This window comes from Choloepus didactylus, chromosome 15 (genome assembly GCF_015220235.1).
Source record: "Choloepus didactylus isolate mChoDid1 chromosome 15, mChoDid1.pri, whole genome shotgun sequence".
NCBI lineage: Eukaryota > Metazoa > Chordata > Mammalia > Pilosa > Megalonychidae > Choloepus > Choloepus didactylus.
The window spans coordinates 521,574-535,426 of record NC_051321.1 but is presented as its reverse complement, the minus strand read 5'-3'; the positions used below and the strand labels follow the sequence as shown (position 1 = coordinate 535,426).

Genomic DNA, 13,853 nt, shown 5'->3' with positions numbered 1-13,853 from the left:
ACAAAACACTGGTGGTTCTGGGTATCTGGGGTGAAGGGGTGTGTGCTGGTTGAAGCTGTTATGTCCCCAGAAGACTATGTTCTTTTAATCTACTCCTGTGGGCACAGACTTGTTGTGGGTGGGACCTGCTGATTAGGTTGTTTCCATGGAGATGTGACCCAGCCCATTCAAGGTGGGTCTTGATCCCCTTGTTCTCAGAGTCCTGTATGAGATGATGAAAGGCAGAAACATTTTGGAGAGAGCTCAGAGATGCTTAGAGAAAAAACACCCAGAGACATTTGAAGACAGCCATTGAAACCAGAAGGCAGGGGAAGGACCAGCGGACTTTGGCCTTGCCCCTTCCCATGTGACAGAGGAACCCTGGATGCCATCGGCCTTTCCTGTGAGAAGGCATCTACCTCTTGATGCCTTAATTTGGACATTTTCATGGCTATATAACTGTAAGTTTGTAAGTAACAAATTCCGATTGAAAAGCAAACCCGTGTCTGGTATATTGCATTCTGACAGCTTTAGCAAACTGAAACAGCGTGTGTTGGAGTTTTCTGTAGGGAGTTTGCATTATTTGCGTAAACATCCTGTAAATTTGGAAGCACTTCAAAATGAAGTTAAAAAACGTCCATGGAACCCATGGCTCAACTTTCAGTCAAGAAGGCGTTAAGCTCCCATGAACACGTACGCAAGCTCGGTGAGAACAGGGAGCGCTGCCCGCTGTGTGTGGGCCTGGAGGGAGCCCTGAAGCTGGGGCCTGGGAGGGGCAGGGACCCTGCTCAAACCAAGGGCAGCGTCCACGTGTCCACCCAGGGAGGTAAAAATCCAGGCTGCAGCCAGAAGGGGGACCAGGGAGAGCAAGAGAAGCCAACAACAATGGGAACATTTCTAATATGAAAGTGCCAGTTAAACAAGAAGTCAAACCATCCCAATGTGTGTCAGTGTTTCCAAATACATGAGAAAAACTGACAGCAATCGGGGGAAACAGGTAAACCTACACTGTTATTTGGACATTTCAACACCCATCTTAGGGTAATTCTTAGAACAAGCAGACAAAGTGGGTCACACAACACCTGACCGCCCAACCCGTGAGGCTGAGGGGGGCCGGGCAGCACCCCCGAGGACGAAGGACCGATCTCCGCGGCGGCCGAGCGCGCAGCCCGCAGACCTTCCTCAGCTTTCAGCCCCCCTCAGGGAGTGTCACAGCATTAAATCCTTCCCACAAAAACAGCAGAACAGAGAGGTCCCCCGGGCCCAGAGGGTCTCACCGCTGACAAAGTTCAACCAACCTCACACAAACGCCTTCAGAAAACTAAGGAGGTGGGACCCTTCCCAACTCATTTTATGAAGTCAGCATAACCTTGATGTCAAAACCCGACAAACATATTTCAAAAGAGGGAAACTGCAAGCCAGAGACCTCCATGGCCTTACCTGCAAATGCCAGACTAGTGGAATTAATAAGTGAATTTACATGTGAATTGATATGTGAGTTTAGCAAGGTCACAGAATACAGACTTTTGCTCTTTGAAAGACACTCTCAAGAAAATGAAAATACAAACTACAGATGCAGAGAAAATAGTCATCAACAAAGTATTCGACAAAGGATTTGCATCCAGCTGTTTGGTTTCCAGGGCTGCTCCAGCAAGCGCCATGAAACGGGCCGGGTTAGACGGGGGTTCATCTGCTCACGGTTTTGAGGCCAAGAATGTCCACATTGAGGTGCCGTCAGGACGATGCTTTCTCCCTGAACATCAGGCTCCTGGCGACCCTCAGTCCTTGGCTTGCCCCAGGGCAATGCACATGGCGAACTCTCCTGGCCTCTCCAACCTCTCCCAGGTTTCGATGATTTCACTGCTTACCTGTGGCTCTCCCTCCCTCCCTCTCTCTCTCTCTCTGTGTCTGAATTTCATTCCATTTATAAAGGGCTCCAGTAATACGATTAAGACCCATCTTGATTGTGCTGGGCCACCCCTTAACTGAAGTCACCTCCTCAAAATGTCCTACTTGCAGTGGGGTCACACCCAGAGGAACGGATTAGATGTAAGATGTTTCCTGGGGTACACACAGCTTCAAACCTCCATACTCCACCTTCTGGACCTCAAAAAGGCATGTTCTTTCTATATGCAAAATACATTCCTTCCATCACAATCTCCCAAAAGCCTTAAGTCATTTCAGAAACAGGCTTACTACAGAGTCTCACCAAAATCAGTCATAGGGTCTCTGTCCCGGGGCACAGATCCCCTCTGTCCTTACCTGTGAAACCTAGAGAACTACTTATCTCCTTCCCATGTACAAAGGAGGGACAGGTGTGGGATAAGCATTCCCTTTCCCACAGGGAGAAACTGGAAGGAAAACAGAGATGAGGGTCCCAAACAATTCTGAAACCCAGCAGGGCAGACTCCGTTGGATTTCAAGTCCTAGAGTCCTCTGTGGATCAATGGTTTGGTCCTTTGGGCCTGATGGAGCAGTAGCCCCCCACCCCTTCCTTGTGCTTGGGTAGCAGCCAAGCTCTCCCAAAGCCCTGGGGGGAAGACCCCACCCTCTCAGGGCACTGGGGTGGACATGCTGCTGGCTCCACCCTCCTCAGGGGATGGCCAGACTCTCCACAACTCCCAGGCAACCGAGAGCCCTGGGCTGGCAGCATCTTCCTGAGCAACGGGGTGGAAGGAACCCCCTCTCCAAGCTCCAGGGCAGACCCATCCTCTCCACACACATGGGTGGGTCCACTCTCCTGGCCCAAGAAGATGTCTTTGGTCCAGACCTCAGTGCCATGGTTCTGCCCTTGAAGTGATTTTTCCTTCAATCTGTCCCTTTTCCGTCCCTTCTAGTCCAGACTGACGGTAGTTCTGTTCATACAAATTGCACAAAACGCTTGCCGGTTTTGCATGTAGTTCACAGGAGTCCAAATCATCAGACAATAGGACTTTCTACAGATCCTTCCTGGATAACTCCATCTCCAATGCTGACTCGCACTGCAATTGCTGACTGGTTCCTTGTTTAGCTAAACCCTCATATGGGGCACTATTCTCTCGGGACTCGCCTTCCAGGAGCCCAGGGTTTTCCAGACCATCAATTTCTGGTTTCTTTGTACCCAAGAGTTCGGTTCTCAGCTTATCTCTTTCCTCTCACATTTTACTATAAGCTGCAAGGAGAAGCCAGGCTGTGTTTTCCACATTTAGTTTCAAAATCTCCTCAATTAAGTATCCCAGTTCATTGCTTTCAAATTCTGCCTTCTGTCCAGCACCAGGACTCAGTTTTGCCATATCCTCTGCCACTTTAAAAGAGGGTCACCATACCTCCTGTTTCCAATATCATATCTATAATTTCTGTCTAAGGCCTCGTGGGAAGTACCTCTAGCATCCATATTTCTACCAATGGTCTCTTCAAAGCCATCTAGGCCTTTTCCATTATCCAATTCCAAAGGCATTTACACATTTTTGGTATTTGCAATAGCAGCACCCCACTCTCCTGGTACCAGAATCTATTTTAGTCTCCTGGATGCTCAAGTAAATATCATGAAATGGGGTGGCTCAAACAAAGGGAACTTATTAGCTTATGGTTTGGGGCTAAAAGAAAGTCCAAATCAAGGCATCATCAAGGCGATGCTTTCTTCCCAAAGACCAGCTGTCAGAGATCCTGGGCTCCTCTGCCACACGGCAAAGCACATGGCAGCATCTGCTGGTGTCTTCCTTCTCTTCTGGGTTCCTTTGATTTAAACTTCTTGCTTCTGTGGCTGGCATGCGTCCTCCCTCCCTCTTTCTCCCTGTCCCTCTCCCTCTATTTTTCTCTATATTTTTTCCATTTATAAAAGACTCCAGGAAGAGGATTAAGACCCAGCCTGAATGAGGTGGGTCACATGTTAATGAAGCAGCCTCCTCAAAAGGCCCTCCTGACAAGGATACACACCCTCTTGAATGGGTTAGCTTTAAGGACGCGTTTTTCTGGGGTGCATACACTTCAAACTAGTACCCAAGTTTAAACATTTTCCAGAGACACTTCCCCAAAGTGGACAGGAGAAGAGCTGGTAACTGTATGGTTTTCAGGGCAAGGAAGATAAACCTGCCAGAAACACCGCACCCGGCACCGAAGGGGCCGTGCCCAGTGCTGGGGGCGTGAGGCACACGCGTGCTGCACGTGAAAAGCAACTGAACGCCCGGCACAGGTGCGTGGACACTCTCGGGGACAGCCACACCACCGGACGCCCCTCGGCAATGCCCAGGCGCAGCATCACTCAGGAAACACAGGCAGCGAGCAAGCGGAAGACCAACTACTGTGGAACTCCGCAAGCCCGGTCTTCTGGAAGAGGTGCCGCTCTCCCCCGTGAGCAGGCCGCGTGCGCCCGGGCGGGAGGTGGGGGGCTTTCCCCAGGGGAGGGGATGGAAACGTTCTGTCTCCACTGGGGACGCACAGGCTGTGCATATTTGCCCAAACTCACCAAACTGGATGTTTAACATGTGCATTTTCTTGTATGCACCGATACCTCAATAAAATTGATTAGGGAAAGAATTATCAGAGAAGAGAGGGCAATGAGAAGTTATTTTTAAATATCAAGCATATATGAAAATAAACTAACAGAACCCTTTTGGAAATGAGAAATTCAAGGGAGGAGGGAGACAGAGACAGAGGGAGAAATGGAAGGGGCAGAGTTAAAGAGAGGGAGACAATGACAGAAAGAGGAGGAGAGAAGGGGAGAGAAGAAGGCAGGAGAGAGAAGGACCAACAGGGCTCGGGGGCGGAGAGCGAGAAGCTCCTCTAGTGTCCAAGGAGAATTCCAGAAAGTGAAGGGCGAGGACAGGGAGGAAGGAGTTTTAAATGGGTGAAATCCTCCAGGTGTCAAGAGCGACTGAAGGGTCCGGGTGGGAGACGCTGGCATGCGGCCCCCTCCTGCACAGGGCTCCCGGGAACCCCGGCATGGCCTCCTCACCGCCCCCCACCAGGAAACCAAACCCAAACCCAAACTCAAACCAGCGGCCCCAACAACGCCGCCCTCTCCCCAGGCTTCCCTGCCTGTGCCCACCCACGGTGAGGGGGCCCGGGGACCCCACCCAGGAGGACCCCCGCCCTCCACACCCCCTCCGCGTCTTCCTCCTCACAGACCCCCGCACCCGCCCCTCCCGGGCCCGGGACCTCCGACCTCCCCCCCGCTGGCTCCTCCTCCTCACACCCCTTCCTCCCTCCCGCTCTTCCCCGGACTTCAACGGGGGCGCCTGGGCCCCAGCCCCGACCTCTCCCTCCTAGGCCCTGCCCCCAGGTGCCCCCCGTGTTGGAGCAACCACCCGTGCCCTGCCCCCGGCCCACGGCCTCTTCCCCACCCCACCAGGAGGCCCCGGGAGCCTCTCGCAGACACACCGGCCTGAGCCTGCGCCCCCCTGCTGCCCCTCGCCCGGCAGACGGAGCCCCCTTCCCGGCGACACCATGCGGCGCCCACGGCCGCCCCCGGCCCCGCCCGCGCCCTTGGCCGGCCATCCCGCAGCAGCCGAACCACCTCGGCCCAGGCTCCCCCGCTCCCAGCGCCGCGTCCCCTCGCTCAGGATGAGGAGTCTGCAGGCCTCGCCCCGGGCCTCAGCGTCCCCGCCCTGCCTTCCCGCGGCCCCGCACCTCCCTCCCGGGGCTCCTCCTCCCCGGCCCCGGACGCCCTCACTGCTGTCGGGGCTCAGACCCTGTCTTAAGGCAGCCCCCCCTTCACTGGCCCTCTTGCCCCTTACCACAGCAGCGCGTAGGTGCACCTGCAGATGCAGGGGTAGGTGTGGATGCAGGTGCAGGTGCAGATGCAGGTGTAAGTGTAGGTGTGGACGCAGGTGCAGTGTATGTGCAGATGCAGGTGTAGCTGTGGACGCAGGTGCAGGTGCAAGTGTATGTGTAGATGCAGGTGTAGGTGTGGACGCAGGTGCAGGTGTGGACGCAGGTGCAGTGTATGTGTAGATGCAGGTGCAGGTGTGGATGCAGGTGCAGGCATGGACGCAGGTGCAGTGTATGTGTAGATGCAGGTGTAGGTGTGGATGCAGATGCAGGTGCAGGTACAGGTGTGGACACAGGTGCAGTGTATGTGTAGGTGCAGGTGTAACTGCAGTTGCAGGTCTAAGTGTAGACACAGGTGCATCTGTCTGTGCCAAACCCTTTCCCCACCTGTCTTGAGGCCTGGCACAGTGCTGGGCCTGTGGCTGATGCTCAGTAAGTGACATGTGTGAAGCTTGCTTAGACCCACCTGTGCCGACAGGGTGCAGGGTCCTGATTCTCTCAGGGCTTCCTGGGAAGAGCAGTGCCCTCCTGTGAGACCAGCCCTGCCTGGCCCTGTGGCCACTGGGTGCTGAGCTGAGGCCACACCTCGGCTCCACCTTTAGTGGGTGCTTCAGAGCAGCCTAACGTGCTGAGGGCACACTGATGGTTTTATCCTCGGGACATCCCTGCAAGCCCTTGTGAAATACGTGGGAATTTTTTTGCTTGCAATGTTTTTTTTCAGAAAACAGGTTTGATTCTGTACTTGTCCATCATATTGAAGACTTCTGCCTTAACCCTCTCCTGCCCACATTCCAGAGAGCTGCCTCGGCCTATCCGCGGTGACGGCACAGGACAAGGACACGCCACCCACCTGTCCACCTTCTCCAGGACCTCAGCGATGTTGGTCAGTGGCTTCCGGAGGTGGCGGCGCAGGTTGTGCTGGAGCAGGGGCAGGCAGACGTTCCACTGTGTGGCACACACCACGTGGATGAGCCGGGGGTCGCCCAGGCGGGTGGCACGCTGCAGCGCCACGTCCAGGCGGCTTATTATGCTCAGCTGCCTCTGCACAAAGGACACAACCCGTCTGAGAAGAATGCGAAGGGACTCGGCGGCCAGCTCCCCCGCATGGCCAGAGCCAGCCCCCAGCATGCTGCCCCAGCCGGCCTGACCGCTAAGCCCAGGAGGCCGCGGGGCCGGATGCAGCAGGAGGCACAGAGGTTGCTCATGGACCCCGAGGCCAAAATCCGTCCCACGGGGTTGGGCCCGTGATTCAGAGCCCCTGCCTATGGCTTCCTGACCCCCAAGGGCCAGCTGTCCTGCTCCCCCAGGGGGGGGGTTGGCCAAGCTGCACCCGGGCTGCAGGCCCCCAGGACGGGTGGGGCAGAGTCTCGTGTGCCCCAGTGGAGCCTGCTGGCCAGTGAGCACACATGGCCGGCCAGAGGGCAGGACAGGGCAACTGCCACCACGCGTGGCACTCATGACTGGCCTCGGCCATCTGTTTGTTGTGGTTTCATGATGAAATGCAGCAGCCCAAGTTCTAACATTCCTTTAAGCAAACACCTACTAAGTGCACAGCAGTCCACAAAACCTGCGAGGGTGTCTCCTTGCGGAGGTCATGCGCGGTGGGCAGGGTGCACATGGCACCGGCGGGGGCTACAGGAGGGTGGGGTGCGAGCGGCCGGCGGCTGTGGGGAGAAGGCGCACGACCCGGAACACACAGCAGCACCGAGAGGGCTCGGCTGGCCCCCCGGGGCCAGGGGTGGGGGCAGTGCCACCCTCCCAGGGAAGCAGGGGCATGGACAGGACCTGAGGGTACAGCCGGTGTGGGGTCCCCCAGCCAGTCCCGGGCACTGCCTGCCACAGCCCCAAACCCAGGCTGGTCTCCATTACTTTGTTTCCATAGATTTTTTAAAAAATAATTAGTTTCTTTTTAATTCTGCTAAAATATACCCAGCACAGAAATCATTTTAACCATTTTAAGTGTACAACTCTCTGACATTAAGTACATTGACAACATTGTGTAACTTTCACCACTATTTATTTCCAGACTATTTTCATCTTCCCAAACCAAAACTCAGACTCATGGAGCAGTAGCCCCTCTCCCCTCCTGCCACCTCCGGGAGCCACTCCTGTGTGTTCTGTCTACAAATTTGCTTACTGTGAGTATTTCACATAAGAGAAACCAAACAATATTTGTCCTTTGTGTCTGGCTTATTTCACTCAACATAATGTCTGGAAGGTTCATCCACGTTGTAACATGTACCAGCACTTCATTTCTTCTTACAGCTGAATAATATTCCTTTGCAGGGATACACCATGTCCATCTATCACCTGTTGATGGACACTTTTTGGCCATTGTGAATGGCAATTGTGAATAATCTGCAATGAGCACCGTGTGCTAGCGTCTGTGCTAGGAATGGAGCTGCTGGGTCATATGCTAATTCTGGTTAAAATGCTGTTTAACTGTCTGAGGAACCAGCCAACTGTTTTCCACGGGGCTACACCGTTTTACAGAACCACCAATCAGGTGGGGGGCTCTACTTTCTCCGCATCTTCACCAACATTGTTTTCAATTTTTCATATAACAGCCATCCCAGGGGGTGTCAAGTTGTATCTCATGGTTCCGATTTACATTTCTCTAAATGACTGATGATGTTGAGCATCTCTTCATAAACTTATTAGGCATTTGAATATCTTTGGAGAAATGTCTATTCAAATTCTTGGACCCTTTAAAAATTGGGTTGACTTTTTGTTGTTGTAGGAGTTCCTTATATATTCTGGGTATTAAACCCTTATCAGATGTATGGTTTCCAAATAGTTTCACTTTGTAGGTTGTCATTTGCACTTGCTTAATAAGATCTCTTGATGCACAGAAGTTTTTAATTTTGATGAAGTCCGTTTTATCTACTTTTTCTCTATTGCTTATGCTTTTGGAGAAAAATCTAAAAATCCATCACCTATTACAAAGTCCTGAAGAGATTTCCCTATGTTTTTTTGTAAGAATTTTACAGTATTAGCTCTTATATTTAGGCCGTTGATCCATTTAGTATTAATTTTTCTATATGATGAGAAGTGATGTCCACACTCAATCTTTGCATGTGGATCTCTGGTTCTCCCAGCACCATTTGTCAAAGAGATGCTTCTTTCCCCATTGGACTTGGCTCCCTTGTCAAAAATCAACTGGCCACAGATGTGTGGATTTACCTCTGGCCTCTCAGTTCTATCCCACGCGTCTGTATACCCATACTTGTGCCAGTACCACACTGATTAACTACTGTAGCATTGTAGTAAATTTTGAAATCAGGAGGTGTGAGTCTTCCAAATTTGTTCTTTCGCAATTTGGTTTCAACTATTCGGGACCCTTGCAATGCCATATAAATTTGAGGATTAGCTATTCCTTTCCTGCAAAAGGCTGCTGGAATTTGATAGGCATTGACTCTGAAGACTGCTTTAGATAGCATTGACATCTTAACACATTAATTCTCCCAGTCCATGAACACGGGATATCTTCCCATCTATTTAGGTCTTTAATTTCTTTCACCAATGTTTTATTGTTTTCAGTGTACAAGTGACAAAAGCTGGTTAAATTTATTCCTAGGTATTTTATTCTTTTGGATGCTATTGTAAATGGAATTTTTTCTTGATTCCCCTTTCACATTGTTAATTGCTGGTGAATAGGAACCCAAATGACTTCTGTGTGTTTATCTTTGTATTAGTCAGTGTTCTCTAAGGAAACAGAATCAACAGGAGATATCTGTAAATATGAGATTTTATGAAAGTGTCTTGCAACTGTGGGGATGCACGAGTTCAAATTCCTCAGGGCAGGCTGCAAGCTGGCAACTCCGACAGAGGTTTCTGATGAATTCCCCAGGAGAGGTTGGCTGGCTGAAGTAGAGATGGAAATTCTCTCTTCTGACTACTGAAATCATCACCTCTCCTTTTAAACCCTTCAACCGATTGGATGAGACGCCTCTCACTGTGGCAGACACTCCCCTTAGTTGATTGTAGATGTCATCAGTTATAAATGCAATCAGTCCTGATGCTTTAAGATCACAAAATGTCCTTGCAGTAGCAGCAGGTAGGCCAGTGCTTGCTTGACCAGACACCTGGGCACCATGTGCGGGACACTGATTACGTGCTTCGACTTGGCGGGCCTGGGCCAGGGGACCGGATCCGCCCCTGGGGAGGGTGGTGGGCACGGGTGACAGCGCCCTCCACAGCCCCCCAGGCCTGAGAAAGTGAGGCCGGAGGCAGGCCCCATTTCCTCACCCAAAATACCACCGTTAGGGGAGGCTTGCCGGAGGGAACCGCCTTTTCCCCACCCCCTTATCTTGCCCGCACACCCCCCGTTGCCAGAGCAACTCCCGCCACCACCAGTGCGCATACACTGTTGCCAGACACCGTTGCCAGAGCAACTCCCGCCCCTTTTCTAACAACCTCCGCGCCCTCTCAGAACCAATCCTAACCTCCGCACCCTCTCAGAACCAATCCTAGCCTTTCTCCCCTCAGCATTGGCTTGTGACAACCCCCGCCCTCTATGCCAGCCTATATAACCTGTGCTCACCCCTAATAAAGGCCCTTTTGTTCTACCCCTACTGGAGGAAGAGTGTCTTGTCTTCCCTTCTCGCCGCCCTCCACACCTTGCACGCCACCGCCGGGGACCTGGCCAAGTCCCCCGCCTCGCCCTCGCCTCCGGGAAAGAGCCCCCGCCGCCAGTACCCTCCGAGCAACGCCGAGAGCCGAGGGTTCAGCAACCGGCCGCCCCCCCCCCCCGAAGCAGTAGACGCGACCGCACACCATCACCTGGCCAGGTTGACACATGAACCTACCATCACAGCATCACAAGGCTGAGGTGCCTGGGGAATTTGGGGGAGCTCGGCTGCCCCATTGCTCAGGACGAGTGCTGCCGCCACAGGCCTCACAGAGAGTGGGGCACATTCCCCGGGGACTGGGGAGAGCCTGGCTGCCACCCCACTCTCGTTCCCAAAATCTGTTTTGGTTTGCTGAAGCTGCCAAAATGCAATATATCAGAAATGGGGCGGCTTTTACAAAGAGGGTTTATTAGTTCACAATTTTACAATTCTAAGGTCATGAAAATGTCCCAATTAAGGCATCAACAAGAGGACACCTCTGAAGAGAGGCCATTGGCATCCAGGACACCTCTGTCACAGGAAAGCACATGGCTGGCGTCTGCTGGTCCTTCTCTCCCGGTTTCAGTGCTTTCAGCGTCTGCCTTCAGTGGCTCATTCAGCCTCTGTGGGTGTTTCTCTCTCTCTGTGAGCTCTCTTGGGTTTTCTGTCTTTCATCCTCTCTCATAAAGGACTCCAGGAAAGGATTAAGACCCACCTTGAAAGGGCTGGGTCACATCTCAACTGAAACAGCCTAATTAAAGTGTCCCACCCACAACAGCTCTGCACCCACAGGGATGGATTAAAATAACATGGCATTTTCTGGGGTGCATAACAGCTTCAAACCAGCACAATCTTGTATCCTGCAACTTTGCTGAATTCATTTATTAGTTCTAGTGGCTTTCTTGTGGCTTCTCTGGGGTTTTCTGTGCATCAGACCATGTCATCTATGACTTCTTCCTGTCCGTTTGGATGCCTTTTATTTCTTTCTCTAGCCCGGCTGCTCTGGGCAGAACCCCCAGTACAACGCTGACTAACAGTGGTGACCGCAGGCACCCTTGTCTCGTTCCTGATCTTAGGGGGAAACCTTCCAGTCTTTTGCTGTTGAGTATGGTGTTTGCTGTGGGTTTTTCATAAATTCTCTGTCATGTTGAGAAAGTTCCCTTCTATGCCTAGTTTTTTGAGTGTTTTATCATGACGGGATGCTGGATTTTCTCAAATGCCCTTTCTGCATCAATGGAGATGATCATGTGGCTTTCTCCTTCATTCTCTCACTGTAGTATATTACATTGACTGATTTCCTTATGTTGAACCATCCTTGCATTCCTGGAATAAATCCCGGTGGTCATGGTGCATGATCCAAGCACTGGGGTTTTGTTGGGGCTTTTTGCATTTACACGCACAAGGGATGTTGGTCTGTAATGTTATTTTAAAGTTTTATTTCTCACCTCAATGCTGGTCCCCTGCACTGCCCTGACTCTGTGCTGCCCTCTCTGAGCTGCACCCCCTCCTTGCTGACCCTGCCTCCATGCAGACCCCCATTTCTCTGCTGTGTCCCCCCTCAGCGTGCCCACCTCCATGCCACTCTGCCTGCTTCCAGCCTCTCCCCACCAAATCTGAGGCTCCTTTCCAACTCTGGTCCTACACATGGTTTGTTGCTCATGAGGCAGAAGCTTTGGGAAAGCCCTGCAAGGGCCCCCCAGGCCTGGTGGGTCCCCCAGGCCCTGTGGGCCCTGTGAGGGCACCACCTCCCTGGGTGAGCCCCCAGCACACACGCCTCCCGGTTCCAGGCCGTGTTGTCCACACAGTGAGGGAGGCTGATCGCCCCTGCACGCCCAGGTGGGTGTGACTTCTGCACTCTCTGAGGGCTGGTGACGCCGCTTCCTGGGACACAGGGACCTCTACCTGCAGGATGTCCACAGGCACGTGTGATGCAGAGGGGGCGGCTTCCACACGCACACGGCTACAGCCTGAAAAGCGGGTCAGGGCCCAGTCCGTGGCCTGGCCTGGCCTCCAGCACGTGGCACTGGCACACTGTGGTGCCAAGGAGGCCCCGGCAGCTGTAGGGGCCGCGCGGGTGGGGCAGGGGGCCAGGCCTCGGTGCTGTGCAGGATGGACGGCCTGGCGGCTCGGGGGCCAGCGCTCCCACCTAGGAAGCCATGTCGGCCCCCCACTCTCAGGTGAGGAAACTGAGGTCCCTGTCAGCGGCTCTGGGCCCACCCCCTTCACCTTGCCCCCTCGACAGGTGCAAACCCAGCTCTCTCCAATGGTGGGGCATCTGCAAAATAATTCTGTGTACCAAGACATGTTTAAAGATTTACCTCAACAGCATCTCGGGTGTAGATTTTAATATTATTTTTAAGTCCTAAAGCTTCAAATTCACACTCCAGACCTTCAATTTCAATCAGCATCCCAGGATCCTGCGGGGCACAGATAGTTTTATATGCACAGAGACTTACAATGAAAACCATCATGTACATTCACTGACTTCAATGACTATGTTTGAAATATAATCCATGTACTAGGTAGAAATTCAACAAATAAAAATCATAAGATCATACAGCAATAGATACGAAAAACTTAAAACTTTTCCAAAAGATACACAGATTTAAGTAAGAAAGTTAATTTTTTAAGCCTTTTAACACAGGAAAAACTAGTAAGTTTCAGTAACACTGAATTTTTAACAGTTCAACAAACTCTAGATAAACTCTGTCTCTCGTGAAATTGGGCAAACGCATTTTATCTGGTCACTGCCTGTTGTTAGGGTGGGAGAGCCCCCACCCCACTTGACCCCCACTGCAGAGGTTGTGAGCAGGGGCTTGGGGTGCGTCACCCATGTGGGGCCTGCCCCCTGGGGGCCTGGCGTTGCTAATCCCAGCCTCGCCCAGGGACGAGCCCCCCTGCAGTCCCGTACCTCCAGCCTTCTCCGAGTCCTCACCTGCCGACCCCCGTCCCACCATCGTGACCACCCCAGACCGACCTGCAGGCTCCCAAGTTTGGCTCCTTGGCCCTGACATCCGGGATGCACAATCCCACAACCAGGCCTCGGCAAGGGGCGACGTTCAAGCCCCTTGGGCGGGAGCAGCCCACTGCCCTCCCTTCATCCGTGCGAGCCCCAGCGGCACGGGGTCGCAGGAAGGTGTCCCCAGCCCCAGCGGCCTACAAGGGCGTGAGGTGGATGCAAGGACCGCAGCACCGAGGCTGCCGCTGGGTCACGTCTTTACCTGGTGCGACCGAGGTCCTCCCCGGCCTACAGCCGTGCAGACAGCACAGTGACGCTGGAAGGTGCCCACAGCCCTGAGCTGCGCCCTAAGGGCCTGAATCCTGGGGAAAGGGTGGCCGCAGGTCGAGTGTGGATGGCACAGGGACACAGCTGAGCTGCACCCCTCCCTGCGGCTCTATGGCAATCCCCATGCCAGTGTGGCTAATGGGGTTACCAGGCTAGACGACCCCGGCTTCAGGTTTGCAGACCCCGAATGCTGGGACATGCAAATCTTGGAAGGCTGCGCTCCGATGTCC

At 53.0% G+C, this 13,853-nt stretch overlaps 1 protein-coding gene across 1 annotated transcript in view; it reads right to left on the bottom strand.

Moving 5' to 3' along the window:
* CFAP46 (cilia and flagella associated protein 46) overlaps positions 1-13,853 on the bottom strand; it is a 116,286-nt gene that overhangs the window by 83,405 nt on the left and 19,028 nt on the right. Inside the window, exons 10-11 of the mRNA XM_037805118.1 lie at positions 12,656-12,754; positions 6,578-6,768 (exon numbers count right to left, since the gene is read on the bottom strand). Coding sequence (XP_037661046.1) covers positions 6,578-6,768; positions 12,656-12,754 — 290 coding nt within the window. The remainder of the gene's footprint in view (positions 1-6,577; positions 6,769-12,655; positions 12,755-13,853) is intronic.